Source organism: Capra hircus, chromosome 1, assembly GCF_001704415.2.
Source record: "Capra hircus breed San Clemente chromosome 1, ASM170441v1, whole genome shotgun sequence".
Taxonomy (NCBI): Eukaryota; Metazoa; Chordata; class Mammalia; order Artiodactyla; family Bovidae; genus Capra; species Capra hircus.
In genome coordinates, this window is record NC_030808.1 from 145,965,200 (window position 1) to 145,979,143 (window position 13,944).

General features: G+C 49.6%; 1 protein-coding gene across 9 annotated transcripts in view; it reads left to right on the forward strand.

Moving 5' to 3' along the window:
- PCNT (pericentrin) overlaps positions 593-13,944 on the forward strand; it is a 106,569-nt gene continuing 93,217 nt past the window's right edge. For 8 of the 9 annotated variants that reach the window (XM_018052426.1, XM_018052438.1, XM_018052480.1 and 5 more), the window contains exons 1-5: positions 593-804; positions 3,303-3,509; positions 8,230-8,307; positions 11,152-11,353; positions 13,229-13,284. In XM_018052426.1, coding sequence (XP_017907915.1) covers positions 748-804; positions 3,303-3,509; positions 8,230-8,307; positions 11,152-11,353; positions 13,229-13,284 — 600 coding nt within the window. In that variant the 5' untranslated portion in view covers positions 593-747. Of the gene's footprint in view, positions 805-1,271; positions 1,620-3,302; positions 3,510-8,229; positions 8,308-11,151; positions 11,354-13,228; positions 13,285-13,944 lie in introns of those variants that run through there. The other variant, XM_018052489.1, reaches the window with a different exon arrangement.

The window sequence follows — 13,944 nt, forward strand, 5'->3', positions numbered from 1 at the left end:
CGCCCTTGGCACTCCGGTTCCGTGGGTACAGGCGCCAGCGGGACCCAAGGGAGGGATGACTAGGAATGAAATCAAGTGATTTTGCCGGCTGTCTGTTATCGTGACACACACAGGGCCAGGACCCTTAGAGACGAACGTTTGGGTCCTGCAACCCCGGGGTCCGGCCACGGACACCTGGAACACGACTTCAGGGACAGCCCAGAGCTGGCGCATCCAAGCAATGGGGCCCGGCCTCCTGGACTTGTCCCTGGGCTCTTGCAAAGCTCGACCCAAGTGGGCACCGGCGCAGACTCCTCCCGTACGGCCCAAACCTCCGGGGAACGCGAACCAGCAGCCGCTCCGGTGCGAGCCGGAGCCCCCCCAAATTCACAGGCGCTTCAAACCTACCAACCGCTGAGGGCGCCGAAGCCGCCGCGCCCCGCTCATTGGTCCCGCCCGAAGAGGCGGGAGCGGACATTCCCCAATCCGAGAGGAAAGAGTTGGGGCTGAGCTCCGCTGAGCCGCACCTCCTTGGACGCACAGCCCTGAGCGCGCCGGCGCGAGTGCAGGACTGCGGCCCCTGATTGGCCACCAGCCGGGGTGCACGCCTCGGGGCGGGGCCGGACGTGGGGCGGGCCCACGTCTGCGTGACAGTTGTCGTGGGGGGAGGGTGAGCCCAGGAGAGGGGGAGGGAGTGTAAATAGAGCAAAGGCGGCGCCGCATCGGCTCAGCCACCTCCTGGCGACTGGCTAAGGGCGCCAGAGGAAGATGGAAGATGATGAGCAAGAGCAGCGGCGCAGAAAAGTGGAAGCTGGGAGAGCGAAGGTAAATGGCAGCGCCTCCTCCCCGTGCTGTCCCAGCGTGGGGTCCATAGGGCGGGCTCCAGTGTTCGCCACCGCCCCCTGCCAGGAGCGGACGCAGCCAGACGGGGGCCGCCCCCGCCGCTGCCGCACTCTTGCCCTTTCTGCCGACTCGGCTGGACGCCACCCCCTGGCCGCCGCCATCTTGAATCCGCCGCCCTCAGCCAGTTCCCGCCCCCATCGCAGCCGCAGCCAATCAGCGGCTGGGGACGCGCAGCGCCTCGCGGGGAGGGCGGGCGCGGGGTACGCCGGGACTGGCGGGGCTGCGCTTGCGCAGGGGCAGGGGCGGAGTTAAGGAAGGCAAGTTCCCCCGACCCCGTCCCCCAGGGAGCCCAGACCCTGCAGGTACCCGGGCCCAGGGGAGCTGCCTTGTTAGCTGGCGAGGCGGCTTTACTGACAGGCTGTGGTGTCGTCGGGACGCGGTGTCTCTGACTCCTGCCCGCTCCCGAAGCCCGAGGTGCGGGGCTGGCGCGGTCGCCACAACTCTGCACCTGCGCACCTCCCAGTCCCTGCCCGGATTCCTGGAGGGCTTGGAGGCCAGGCCTCCCAGCAGTTGGGCATCACAGGCTTCCCCTAGGGCTCAGCTCAGCTTCCATCCGATTAAAACTACGTGCAGATGTTCGTTTACACGGAGTCCTGGTGTTTTCTGTAAAAATTTTCTTGCGGAGTAGTGTTCCTGAGCACGAACTTGTTTACACTAAGGAATGCCTCACCTCCTTCCTGGTGTCCGGCTCCCGACGCACCTGCGCCTCTTGGGGCCCAGGTAGACGGTTCCGGCAGGTGAGGGCGGAGGGCTCTGCCCAGATCCCCCCTCCTCCCCCCAACCCCGCGCCGGGCCTGGAGCTCCAGACGCTCGGACGAACCCACCGGGAGGTGTCCCGTCCCCAGGGTGCAGTGCCCCGGGAGCTCTGTAGTTCCTTGAGTCGGTTTTGACCATCCACGCAGGCGCCATCCTGTACTCAAGGTTTTCGGTAATTTGCGGAGGTTGAGCCATGTGCAGTTCAGACGCGCCCCTGAGAAGGTGGAGAAAACCTGGATCAGGGTTGGGGTTAGCCGCCCCGCCCCACCGCATTCTGGCCGTCTGGGGGCAAAACCTGCGGAGTACTGTGAAGTTGCTGTTTGAGGTTAGACGTGGTCAAACATTGGGAATTCACATGGATCAGTGATAGTTCCTTCCCATGAGGAAATCGCAGGGTCACTCTATTTGAGACCATTCAGGACACACGGTGAGGGTGTGAGATTCTGATGGGAAGGGCAGGGTGTCAAGCAGAGGACAGAGCGGCCTCTGCAAGCTTACCATGCAGGTCAGACTTCTGACTGGGGTTTGAAGAGTGAGGCGGGAGTGTGTTTTCTTCCCTTTGCGTGTGCTTGGCACATGGGAAGGAGATGCAACTGAGTCAGAGTTTAATATCGTTTTCCCTGAGCTCCATGTTTTCTAAATATGTCTAAATGAGGAGGAGATTTTACCCTTGGGGGAAAAAACAAATCTCTCTCCTTGGGCGACCACAGGCGAGGGACCAGGTCTGTGATGCAGGAAGGGAACTCAGTGACATGAGATTTGATGGAGATGGGGCTAGTTGTGAAGGCAGTGTCTGGTCTTGACAGACGGTTTTTCTCACTTAAATTCCTTTTGTCATTTTCCCACGCCCATGAGACTGTGAGCCTTTGTTATCATTCACACAAATGTGTTACATGCATTTGCTTTCATGACCACAGTTGTGTGAAGGACCTTGCCCTCCCGTGAAAAGCTGATGTTAGTATCATACCTTTTGAATAAGGTGTTATGAGAAACAGTATGTGAGCAATCTAAAACCCTTAGATTCGACGGACTGAACACTGCCAGGTGTGCCTTCTGATCGGGAGATTCTGTGGCGGTCCCTGGTGCTTTGGTGAGCTGTGTCCTGAAAACTAGAACATCTGATTCCATAAAGGAGGATGTTAGATTGACCTGGCTTAATTAATTTTTTGCTATTTCTGTTCCTTGTCTCAGAATCTATGGCAAGGAAGTTTTGGCTACACTATATATTTCTCTGACTGGGGGAAAATGGAGCAAAAGGGGAGAGATTTAGCTTTTATATAATTTTAAGCTGTGAACGTGCCTTGATTAAGCTATCAGTTTTTAAAATAGATGCATCTCTAAATTTTTGAATTTTTTTGTAAACTGTTACAGGCTAGAGAAGCTATTCTGCCAGCCAGCCTTATTGCTTTCCTTTGTCTGTGGGCATCATTAACCATCCTCACTGTTAAGTTCTTCAGTGTGACTCTGAATCCCAGTGCCTCGATGTTGATGGCGGCGGTGTTTGTGGGGCAGGGACCTGGGTGACGTGTGTCTGGCCAGGTGTGGCCACGTGGGCTGCGCGGGCCCCAGAGCCTCATGCTCCCCGCAAGCTCTCTCACCTTGTGGTTCTGTTGCTTCTTCCTTGCTTACCTTTGTCTCTGCTACTTTTCTACATTTCTGCGCAGCTTGCTCACTTCAGACAGAGAAAAACAAAAGGTGACTGTACGCATTCGAAGAAAACGCCGGCGAAGAGGAAGGGCACGACTGTCAATGCGCCTGTCGCGGAGGAGAGTCCGGTAGCTGCGCCCAGAGACGGTGGGCCCCTGGGCGGCCTGGACATTGGCAAGAACCCGACCTGCAGCGACACCCCTGATGGCGCTGAAGCCGCTCAGGTGCATTTAGTCAGCTTTGTGTTTTCACGTTTTGCTTATCTTCGAGTTCTTGTTAGCCTAATGTACTGAAAGTAGTGTTGGGTCTGTTTTTGTCTATCCGAAGTTAGGGAAAGAGGGTTTTACTCTATCTTACAGATGGGGAGTATATTTTTGTAGTTTAACTTACAGTTAAAAGTTTTCTCTTCATCACATGATTTTGAGAAATGTTGAATGGACTGTTTGAAGGCGAGTGTCCGTGTTGGTGACGCTGTGGTAACGGAAACTTGCCAAGTGTGGCCTCCTCAGGTGTGGCTGTGCAGCAGCCCCTTTGACACTTAAACTGTAACGTCCTTTCATGTGCTCTCAAATCCGCCTCATTCTTGGTTGTATCCTTCCCCGTCTTTCTGAACGTGGAATGAGGAGGCAAGGGGTGAAGGTGTCCCAGAAATGTTGTCTTGTCTGCTTCTTGAGGCCCTGTGGCTGCAGGGGCAGGTGTGGACCTGCGTGTGCAGGGTGCGTGGCCTCGCTGCGCATGTCGAGGGCTGGGGGCTCTCCTTGGGGCCTCCTCTGGCCTGTATTATAAGCAAGGGGCCTTTAACCAGGAGAATCTGTTGCTTATGTGTGGCAGGGGCAGGGCAGGGGTTTGCTAGAATGAGCAGAACATTGGTGGCCCAGGGCAGACTGACTGAAAACCATGTTGTGTTTGCACTGCCTTATTGAAAAAAAATGGGATGATTACCAGCATAGTTTATGATATTCTGCCTACAAACCTAGAATGCTACTTTTGGCAAATGGGAAGGCCTGGTCATGGTGCTCCGACTTTGCCTGGGAGCTGCTGCGGAACTCTGGTGCCTGCGCCTCCGGGCCAGCCTGTGCCCGGCTGACTCGCCCTCCAGTGCCTGTGCTCTCAGAGACCTGAGACTGGGCCTCAGTTGCTGTTCATGCTGTCTTCTTGTTGCTTCTCTGGGGTGGAGCTGTGGTTCTCAGTAGCCTTGTCTCGTAGCTAAGTACCTGAACGCCATGCTGAGGGGGCCAAGCACTTACTTTCAGTGTCTTTTCTCTGTATGTTTCCTGCCTAGGCTCTTTGAGGAGAAAGGCTCATAGTGTAAGTTAGCATTTATTATTTCGTATCTTTACTTTCAGATTAGACAAGTCTTTTTTTTTTAACTTAAAAGTTTTGTATTTTTCAGCTGTTTGTTTTAAAATAATGTTAGAGCTGCAAAAAGTTTGTAAAAAATGGCAGAGTTCCTGGATATCCCTCACCTAGATTCCTGAAACATTTGATATCTATGTAATCACAGTGTAAATGATTATGCAGTTTCAGTAAACATTGAAACAATACTGTGAGCTGATTGCTAGAGCTTTTTCTAATTTTTCCCATTTTTTTCTGGTCCGGGATTCTATATTGCAGTTTAGTGCCTTGTCACCTTAGTCTCCTCCAATCTGGACAGTTTCTCAGTCTTCCTTTGTGTTTTATAAGTTGGACATTTGTGGGCGAGAGTCGGACACGACTGAAGCAACTTAGTAGCAGCAGCAGCAGCAGCAGCTAGTTATGTGGTAGCATCCCTGTCAGTTTGGCTCTGTTTGATGTTTTCTCCTGATTGAAGTCAGGTAGTACATTTTAGCAGGAACACTGTGGAGGTGATGATGTTGCCTGCCAAGGGTATCTGAGAAGAGGCACGGGTGGTATGTCTCACTACTGGGGGGGGCCTGCCCTGCCAGATTTCTTCTGATAGAAAAGTTTCTCTTTTTCCCTTTGTAGTTAATAAGTGTATAGTGTGGAGGTACTTAGAGACCCTGTAAACAATCTGTCAGTTTTAGCTTTCATTGAGGACTCTCACCTGCAGGAACTACTGTGGTGTTGGCTGGATGATGACTTTGTTTCCATCATTCCACCTACATATGTTAATTGGTATTTTACTCTAAGGAGGAACTGTTGTTCCTCCCCTACTTATTTATTTATTCAATCACTTATATCAGTATGGACTGCTAGATACTTACTCTGTTATGGGTTTTAATCCATCAGTGTTTGTTTTGTTGCTGAAACACGTACATTTGGCCATTGGGAGTGCCTTTGGATTGGCATCTGTGACCTTTCAACATGCGCTTATTGTTTGCTGGCACCTACTTCCATACTTTCTCCACCAAGACTTTCCAGGCTTATTTGGTTCTTTCCCTTCTACAGCCCCAAACCAGTCATTTCTTCTAGGAGCCTTGGTTCTTTTTGGTGGAGAATGGCTTTAGAAGCCAAGATCTGCATGCTCAGTGCGCTTATTACTAGCAGGGTGTAGTTGCTTCTGGGCTGTTTCAAAAGAGAGCAGGAAAATGTAAGTAAATGTATATTCAAGCACATCTGTACATATTTCATTTGTATGTATAATAAAAATCATAAATTAATAGTAATATCTTCAATTTTAATCCAACAGTACAAATTTTATTCTAGCTTTCCCCCTTTTTTTACTTTTAGCTCCTTTTACCCATGGTGAGAAACCTGACATCCTTATTTACAATATCTTTATTTACTCAGTCTTAAAATACACATAAATAAGCTTCAGAATTGCTCATTCTCATGCTTGCGAAAAACAAATTTGTTAACTGAAGTGGAATATTTGTTTATATAGCTATCCCCACTTTTTTAATGTTTGCTTTACGATTTCACTTTTATAAAAGGCCAAATTAATACCTGTTTTTTGCTAACTGAAAGAAATCCAGAGAGGGTTTTCACTTTTATGAAGAAATGCAATTGATTCTTTACTTTTAGGCCATTTTGGCTTACGAGAACTTTCTTAGGAAGGCTCAACTTTTGGTCTTGGGGGAACCGGTGGTTCTTTTTTGTCTTTATTGTTCCAGGTTATTTGTTAGAAGTAAAGAAAGTGAAAGTTGCTCAGTCGTGTCCGTCTCTTTGTGACCCCATGGACTAGAGTCCATGGAATTCTCCAGGCCAGAATACTGGAGTGGGTGGATTTTCCCTTCTCCCCTTCTTGGGATATATGTACTGGAAATATTTTTCCTGGTCTTGCTTACCTAGCTTTGTTCTTAATGGTGTCTTGTGATAAGCAAATACTCTTCACTTTGGTGTTGATCTTATCATTTCTTCCTGTGTTTAGTGATTTCTGTGTCCTGTCCGAAAGATCTCTCCTGTCCTTTGGTTGTGAAGACAATCTCCTGTGTCTGCTTGAGGCTTTCTGGCCTGGTTTCTGTATTTAATTCTGTGATCTGTCTCGTTACTTTCTGTGTTTGGAGCACCTTGACTTGTAGAAGAATAGTTTATAGTCTTGCTGGTTTTGAGTGTTTTATAAATAGAATAACCCAGTATGCTAGCTTCACATTTGCTGGGCTGTTTTAAGTTTTTGGCCATGTCAAATGGCATAGTGGGATCTCAGGTCCCCTACCAGGATTTGATGGAGCAGGAAATGGCAACCCACTTCAGTACTCCTGCCTGGAAAATTCCATGGAGTCCATGGGGTCGCAAAGAATTGGGCATGACTGAGTGACTTCACTTTCTTTCTTTCTATAGTTCCTTTTGGAGAAGGAAATGGCAACCCACTCCAGTGTTCTTGCCTAGAGAATCCCATGGACAGAGGGGCCTGGTGGGCTGCAGTCTATGGGGTTGCAGAGTTGGACACGACTAAGCAACACACATACACACACACGCCAGGATTTGAACCAGTGCGCCCTGCTGGGGAAGCTCAGAGTCCTAACCACTGTACTGCCAGGGAAGCCCCTCCCTGAATTGTCACCTTGAAAGCAGGACACAAAGATGGTCTCTCTAGTCACGTAGAAAACTGGAGGAGAGAGGAGTTCATTGCCCCTTGCCCTTCTAGTGTTTCCTCTGCATCCTCGTTATTTAAGGCATTGTTGGCATGCTTGGGAATAATTGAATTGACGGATTCATCCTTATGATGATGAAATAGCATTGTGTTATAGGAGAAGCAGGTTGCTCAGATCCATCTTGCATCCTAGGTAAGTGCAGGGGTCTGGCAGTAATTGCAAGATAAAATGTTTTACTCTAGTAAAAAAAAAAAAAGATTTTTTTCACTGTTGTTTGGAAGGCCCGTATGAAAGATAAAATTATACTAGCCTTCTCAAGTAGTTATAACTGCCCAGAAATGAAACTGCTAACTGCAGTTGGGTCCAGCAGACTCTGACACTCTGACAGCAGTGAGTGATGTATCGTCGGGTCTGGCAGCCCATATGGACGTGGTGGGAAGCCACCAGTGAGTTGACAAGGAGAATGCACTGAGCCTTCTTGCAGATAAAAGCCCCAGATTATTATAAATTTATGTGTCAAAACTATTGGGGGGAAATTTGTTGGAAAACTTTAAATTCAATTTTGAGGTGAGTTAGAAAAATGAAATTCTACTTTACAGGTTTTTAAGGAAAAGATTTATCAAAAAAGGAAAATCTTGAAGATGAAATATTTGAATTTGTATCAGATTAAGAGCCTAGAAAATGTTCATGAATGTGAAAGGCCAGGATTTGTGGAGAAACTATAATTTAGTTATTTAAACGTTAAGCACACAGTGAAATAACTTAAAGAAACAGGATTCATTAAAAATCATGCAGCACCATCATGAGGGAAACAAGTTACAAAAAATGTTTAGAGTTGAGACTGGTTAGGAGGAGACTGTTGATGGACCTGGCAGGCCTGGAGTGGGGCAGAGGTGGAGGGATCGGGGGCAGAGGGGCTGGGGCCGCCCAGGTGCTGCTGTGGACACCCCTCCTGGCCCTTCCCCGCCAGCTGCAGGAGCCCAGCAGAGAGAGGACACCGCCGAAGCTGGATGGCCACTGTGCAGAGCAGCCCGGGGTCATGACGAAGGTGAGCTTTCCCTGGGTTCCCTGTTAAGGTGGGTCCTTGTCTCCTCCCATGCGTGGGAACCGGAGGCGGAGCTCCCTGCATGGAAGTTCTCACTTCGCGCCCTCCTCACTTGTCGGGTGAGTGTGGAGGCGGGAAGCCGCCTTTCTGCCCTGTGGGTTTCTGTCATTGACCAGTGTGCTTCCCAGGCCTGGCCCACACTGAGACGCTGCAGGGGTCGGGCGAGCAGGCTGGGCGTCAGTGTTACTGTCCCAGCTCCTCCCAGAGTGCTTGGTGTGACTTCCATGGATATTGAATTGATTCCTTTTTCAAATCAATTCAGTTTTGTTAGCATTTGCAAGAAAAATTATTAGATATTGACCAATATCAAAGTGTTGTCTTGAAAGTCTTATATTTTATGTGTTTTTTTTTAAATTGAAGTATAGTTGTTTTACATCATTATGTTAGTTTCAGGTGTAAAGCATGGTGATTCAGTAGTTTTATAGATTATACTCCATTAGAAGTTAATACAAAATAATGGTATTTTAGACACTCGATTCTGGCTGGACTCAGTTCACACTACTTATAGCAGTGAGCAAGTTTGGTTTTTAATCTGCATGATTGCAGGAGAAATCTAGATCATAGGGCTTGGAAAAATGGTCTCTGATGGAGTCTGTGAGACCCAGTCTTAAATACACATTTCATACTTGTTTAAGCTGTGACTTGTAGCATCTTTGTGGAAAAATACACAGAGCTTGCATATAGCCCACCAGATGAGTACACCATGCGCAGCAGGTGACCCCCTGCTGGTCAGAGGTGGGACAGTGCTGGCCCTGATCCCTACTGTCCACCCCAAGTGAGCACTCACTTGCTGATTCTGCCGTGGAGCTCTGTGTAAATGGACCTGGTCTCTTTTCTCCTTCACCTTTAGCATCTCTGCAGACGTCAGTTTAAGACGTATGTCTGGTGAATAGCATAGGGTTGATTTTTAACTGAGCCTGACAATTTGTCTTCTTATTTGGCAGTGAATTCCGTTGTATCTAATGTCATCACTGCTGTGCCTATACTTACACCAGACATTTAATTTGGGTTTTCTGTTTGTCTTGCCTGTTTTGTTCCTTTCTTTTCACCTGTTTTGCCTTCTTTGAATTATTATTTATCATGGGATTTACAAAGAAATTATCCTTTTATGCATTTTGAAGTAATAGTACACAGTTTCTGTTCTTTTAATGGTGAGGTTATGAAATACAGTATGTATACTTAGTTTGTCTATGTATAAATTTAATCACATTCACTTTCCTCTTGCATAATTATTTAAACTCTGTTTATACTTCCCTCAACCTCTATTTTTGTCATGGTCTTTTAAAAAATTGTATTAGGTTGGTACAAAAGCAATTGTGGTTTCAGGCTATGAATTTTAAATCATTACAACTAGGCTCAAACACTTCTTGATTAATCAAAGTAGGAACTGGTATAATCAGCACGTTTTTGCCAATGAGAAATAAGATTGCTCATTCCTATAGTGTAAAAATCCATGCTTCAGGATTCAGTGAACCTTTGGAAAGCATTTTCTGCCTCCTGCTGGTTATGGAAGCATTTTCCCTGCAAAAATTGTTGAGATGCTTGAAGAACTGAGAGTCTTCTGGCGAGAGGTCAGGTGAATATGGTGGCTGAATCAACATCATAGCCCGATTCATTCAACTTTTAAAGTTGATCACACGTTGCTATGGAAAAGAATTGGGGCCATTTTGTTAAAAGCTGGCTACAAGCCTTGTAGTTTTTGGTGCATCTCATCGACTTGCTGAGCATAATTCTCAGATGTAATGGTTTTGCTGGGATTCAGAAAGCCATAGTGGGTCAGACCTTCAGCAGACTACCAAAGAGTGACCATGACTTTTTTTTTTTTTTTTTGCAAGTTTGGGTTTGGGAAGTGCTTTGGAGCTTCTTCTTGGTTCAACCAGTGAGCTGGTTGTCCTTGATTGTCATATAAAATTCACTTTTTGTCATACATCACAATCCGATTGAGAAATGGTTTGTTGTTGTTGCATAGAATAAGAGAAGATGATAATTCAAACCAGTGATATTTTTTATTTTTGGTCAGCTCATGAAGTACTCATTTATTGAGCTTTTTTACCTTTCCAGTTTACTTCAAATGCCAAGACTGTAAATGGTCGATCAGTTCTTCCGCAGCTTCTAGTGTAGTTGTAAGAGGATCAGCTTTGATGATTGCTCTGAATTGGTTGTTGTCAGCTTCCAGTGGCCAGCCACCATGCTGTTCATCTTCAAGGCTCTCATCTCCTTTGCAAAACTTCTTGAACCTCCTTGGCACTGTACGTTCATTAGCAGTTCTTGGGCCAAATGCGTTGTTGATGTTGTGAGTTGTCTTCACTGCTTTATGACCCATTTTGAACTCAAATAAGAAAATTGCTTGAATTTGTTTTTTGTCTAACATCATTTCCCTAGTTTAAAGTAATAAGTCATTAGCAGAAAAAAAGTAAGAAATGCTCATCAAAATTATCTATAAAATAATCACGTTTGTACTAATATCAGATAGCAAATTTCAGCAATGCAAAAACTTCAGTTACGTTTGTACCAACCTAGTAAAGCACTCATAAGATTTCTCATCTTAATGCTTCTGGTGCAGTTCAGCGGTGCTCGTCCATTCACAGTGTTGTGCATCCTTCAGCTCCATCTGTCTCCAGAGCTCTTATCTCATCACCCTGAAACCATGTTCGCTGATGGCATCTCCGCAGCCCCTGGCAGCCACCATCCTACCTCTGTCCTTATGGTTTGCAACACTGCATGCCTCACGAGGGCGGCATGACGTTGTCTTTCGTGGCGGCACACAACTAACTCACTGTCCTCCAGGAGCTGGAGCTGGAGGTGCTGCGCCTGAGCCTGAGTGACATGCACGCAGCACGGCTGGAGCGGACGCAGGCGCACTTGCAGCGCGAGAAGGAGGCAGCACTGGCCGAGCTGCACGCTGAGCTCACCGGGCGGCACGCACAGGAGCGGGCCCTGCTGCAGAGCCGTGCACGCCGGGAGCTGGAGCTGGTCCGCGAGGAGGCAGGTACGCACGGTGGCTGTGCACGGGGCTGGGCGACAACCTGGGGGTGTTGACAGAGGGTCCTGGCGTGAGAGCTGTGAGTTTCTTCGTCGCTTCTTCACTTTCTGTCTCTGGCCACGGTTTGTGGCCGCCCCAGACCCCCATTCCCATCCTAGACCCCCATTCCAGTCCCCCGTCCTCATCCCTGACCTCCACCCCAGTCCCCCACTCCAGACCCCTATCTCTGCCCCAGACACCCATCTCAGACCCCCACACCAGACCCCCATCCCTATCCCAGACCCCCATCCCAGACCTCCATCCCCACCTCAGCCCACCCTAGATCCCCATCCCTGCCCCAGACCCCCACCCCAGACACCAATCCCCATCCCAGACCACCATCCCCACTCCAGACCCCCATCCCTGCCACAGACCCCCACCCCAGACACCAGTCCCCATCCCAGATCCCCATCCCAGACCCCCATTCCCTCTCCAGACCCCCATCCCCGATGCCCATTCTCGCCTCAGACCCACACCCCAGACCCCCATCCCCACCCCAGTTCCTCATCCCCACCCCAGACCCGAATCCCTGCCTTGGACCCCCAACCTGGACCTCTATCCCCTACTGGACCCCTACCACTGCCTCAGAGCCCCCAGCCCACCCATACCCCACCCCTGGCTCCTCACTGTGCTCAGAGGCCGTCTTGCTGCTGGTGGCACCTCAGGCGCCTTTCAATCTTGCAGTTCTCTGGCCTTAAAGTGAACTTTTATGTTGTCATTTTTTATGTTTCTTGGTACATTTTTTGTTGGTATTTTTGTAAAAATCAATTTTTATGTAATAGTTTTATTGAGCTGTAATTCATATACCGTATAACTCACTCGTTTAAAACTGTTTCAAGGCAGCACTTTGGTGGCTTTTCTTGTTTTTCCTGCTCAGAACGTTTTTCCCCAAGAAGAGTCCCTGGGCTGTTTTCTCTGACCCACCCTGGGTTGCAGAGTCTTCCTCTTCTTCCCCCCTTACCCCTCAGAAGCATCCCCCTCAGTCCTCTGATGCATCTTCACAGAGATTCAGGCAAACACAAGGATATTATTCCATGTCCTCCCCTGCTTTTGTTAAATTTTAAAAATATGAAACATGCTTGTCCTAGGCCTGTTTCAATGCTGTTTCCTCCACCAGCACCCCTGGGAACAGTCCCCAGAGAGGCCCATCTGCCCTCCACTCCCTGCACTCTGCCGTGGGCGGGGCCCCCGTGGACCTGGTGGAACCTGCCCTTGCAGGGCGGTGGCTGGATCTCTGCATGGATCCCGGGCTTGCTGGGCCACCCTCCCGGCACCTGGTGGTGCTGGCTGTCGCCTACTGCTGGTCCCACAGCTCCACGCTCAGCTGCACCCCCTGGCCCAGTTGATCTCCTCTGCCCCTAGTGCCTGGCACCTCTTTTCTAGTGCTTTTTCCCTCCCGGTGGGGAGCTGTTGGAACCTGAAACGTCTTTACCTATTGTCCAGCACCCAGCCTGGAAGCTGGCCTTGCAGGATCTTGGACTCCAGGCTGTGGGTGTACGTGGGGCCCGGTGCGGGGCGGATGGGCCAAGGTTCTGCTAGCAGGATGAGGCGGGCTCAGTGATCTGCGAGGCTCAGAGCCAGCCTCACATGGCCCTCCTAGACTGTTGCTCTGGCTGGACGCCTCCTGTGCTCTGTTGGGCACAAGCGTGATTTGCTAATCAAAGCAGCCATCTTCACCTTCTCGATTCTCTCAGGTGCCTCCTGTCCTGTCCTGTTGGTGTTGGCGAGTGTTCTGTGAAGTGGCCTGTGGCGCCAGAGCCTTGTCCTCTCTGGGGAACCAGACTGTGGGGAAGTCTGAGCCTCGGTGATCCGAGCCACTTGTCATGTTTGTTTGTCTTACAGCTGAGCTGAAGGAGAAGCTACAATCAGAAATGGAAAAAAATGCCCAGATGATAGAGGTACATAGGATGGGAAAGTGTCATTCCGTGTAGGTGGTGTTTCCCTCACCCGCCGGGGTCTCCCACTTGATTCTCACAATGCAGTCGTAGCTGGAGTCGCCAGGGCAGTGTGGTGCACTGCTCTGTCTGCCCGGCGTGGATTCCTCAGCAACTGCTCGAGTCTTTTGTGTGGCCTGGTGTGATGGGAGGCTCTTCCCTCCCGTCTGGCTTCTGAGCAGCCCTGTGGCCTGGCCCTGGCTGTGCTCAGGACACAGACCTCGGTCCTCAGGGACGGGAGATGTGGACACTACTTAGGAAGCCGTGGTGGGGTGGAGATGCGGGACGAGCGTCCCCGGGGGTGAAGGCAGAGGTCGGTGTGCTGACAGCGCTGAGCGCACCGGCCGGTGCTCTGCTTGTCCTGCTGCTCCCACTCCATGCCCTCTTTGGGGGGAGAGTTCTGATTTAGGGTGTAACAGGATTAGCTCTTTTCTGAGGAAATCCCTCACCACACTTTTGACTCTTGTGGCCCGTCCCTTTTTCAAGTCCACCTTTGTAGAAGAGCTCTTGGCACTGGTGACGGCAGCGGTAGCGGGTGCTGTTGGGGACTGTGTCCTGGCCACTCCGGACAGGTGGCAAGTGGAGGACAGCCTCAGGCCCCAGCTCAGGGCACCCTCAGTCCCC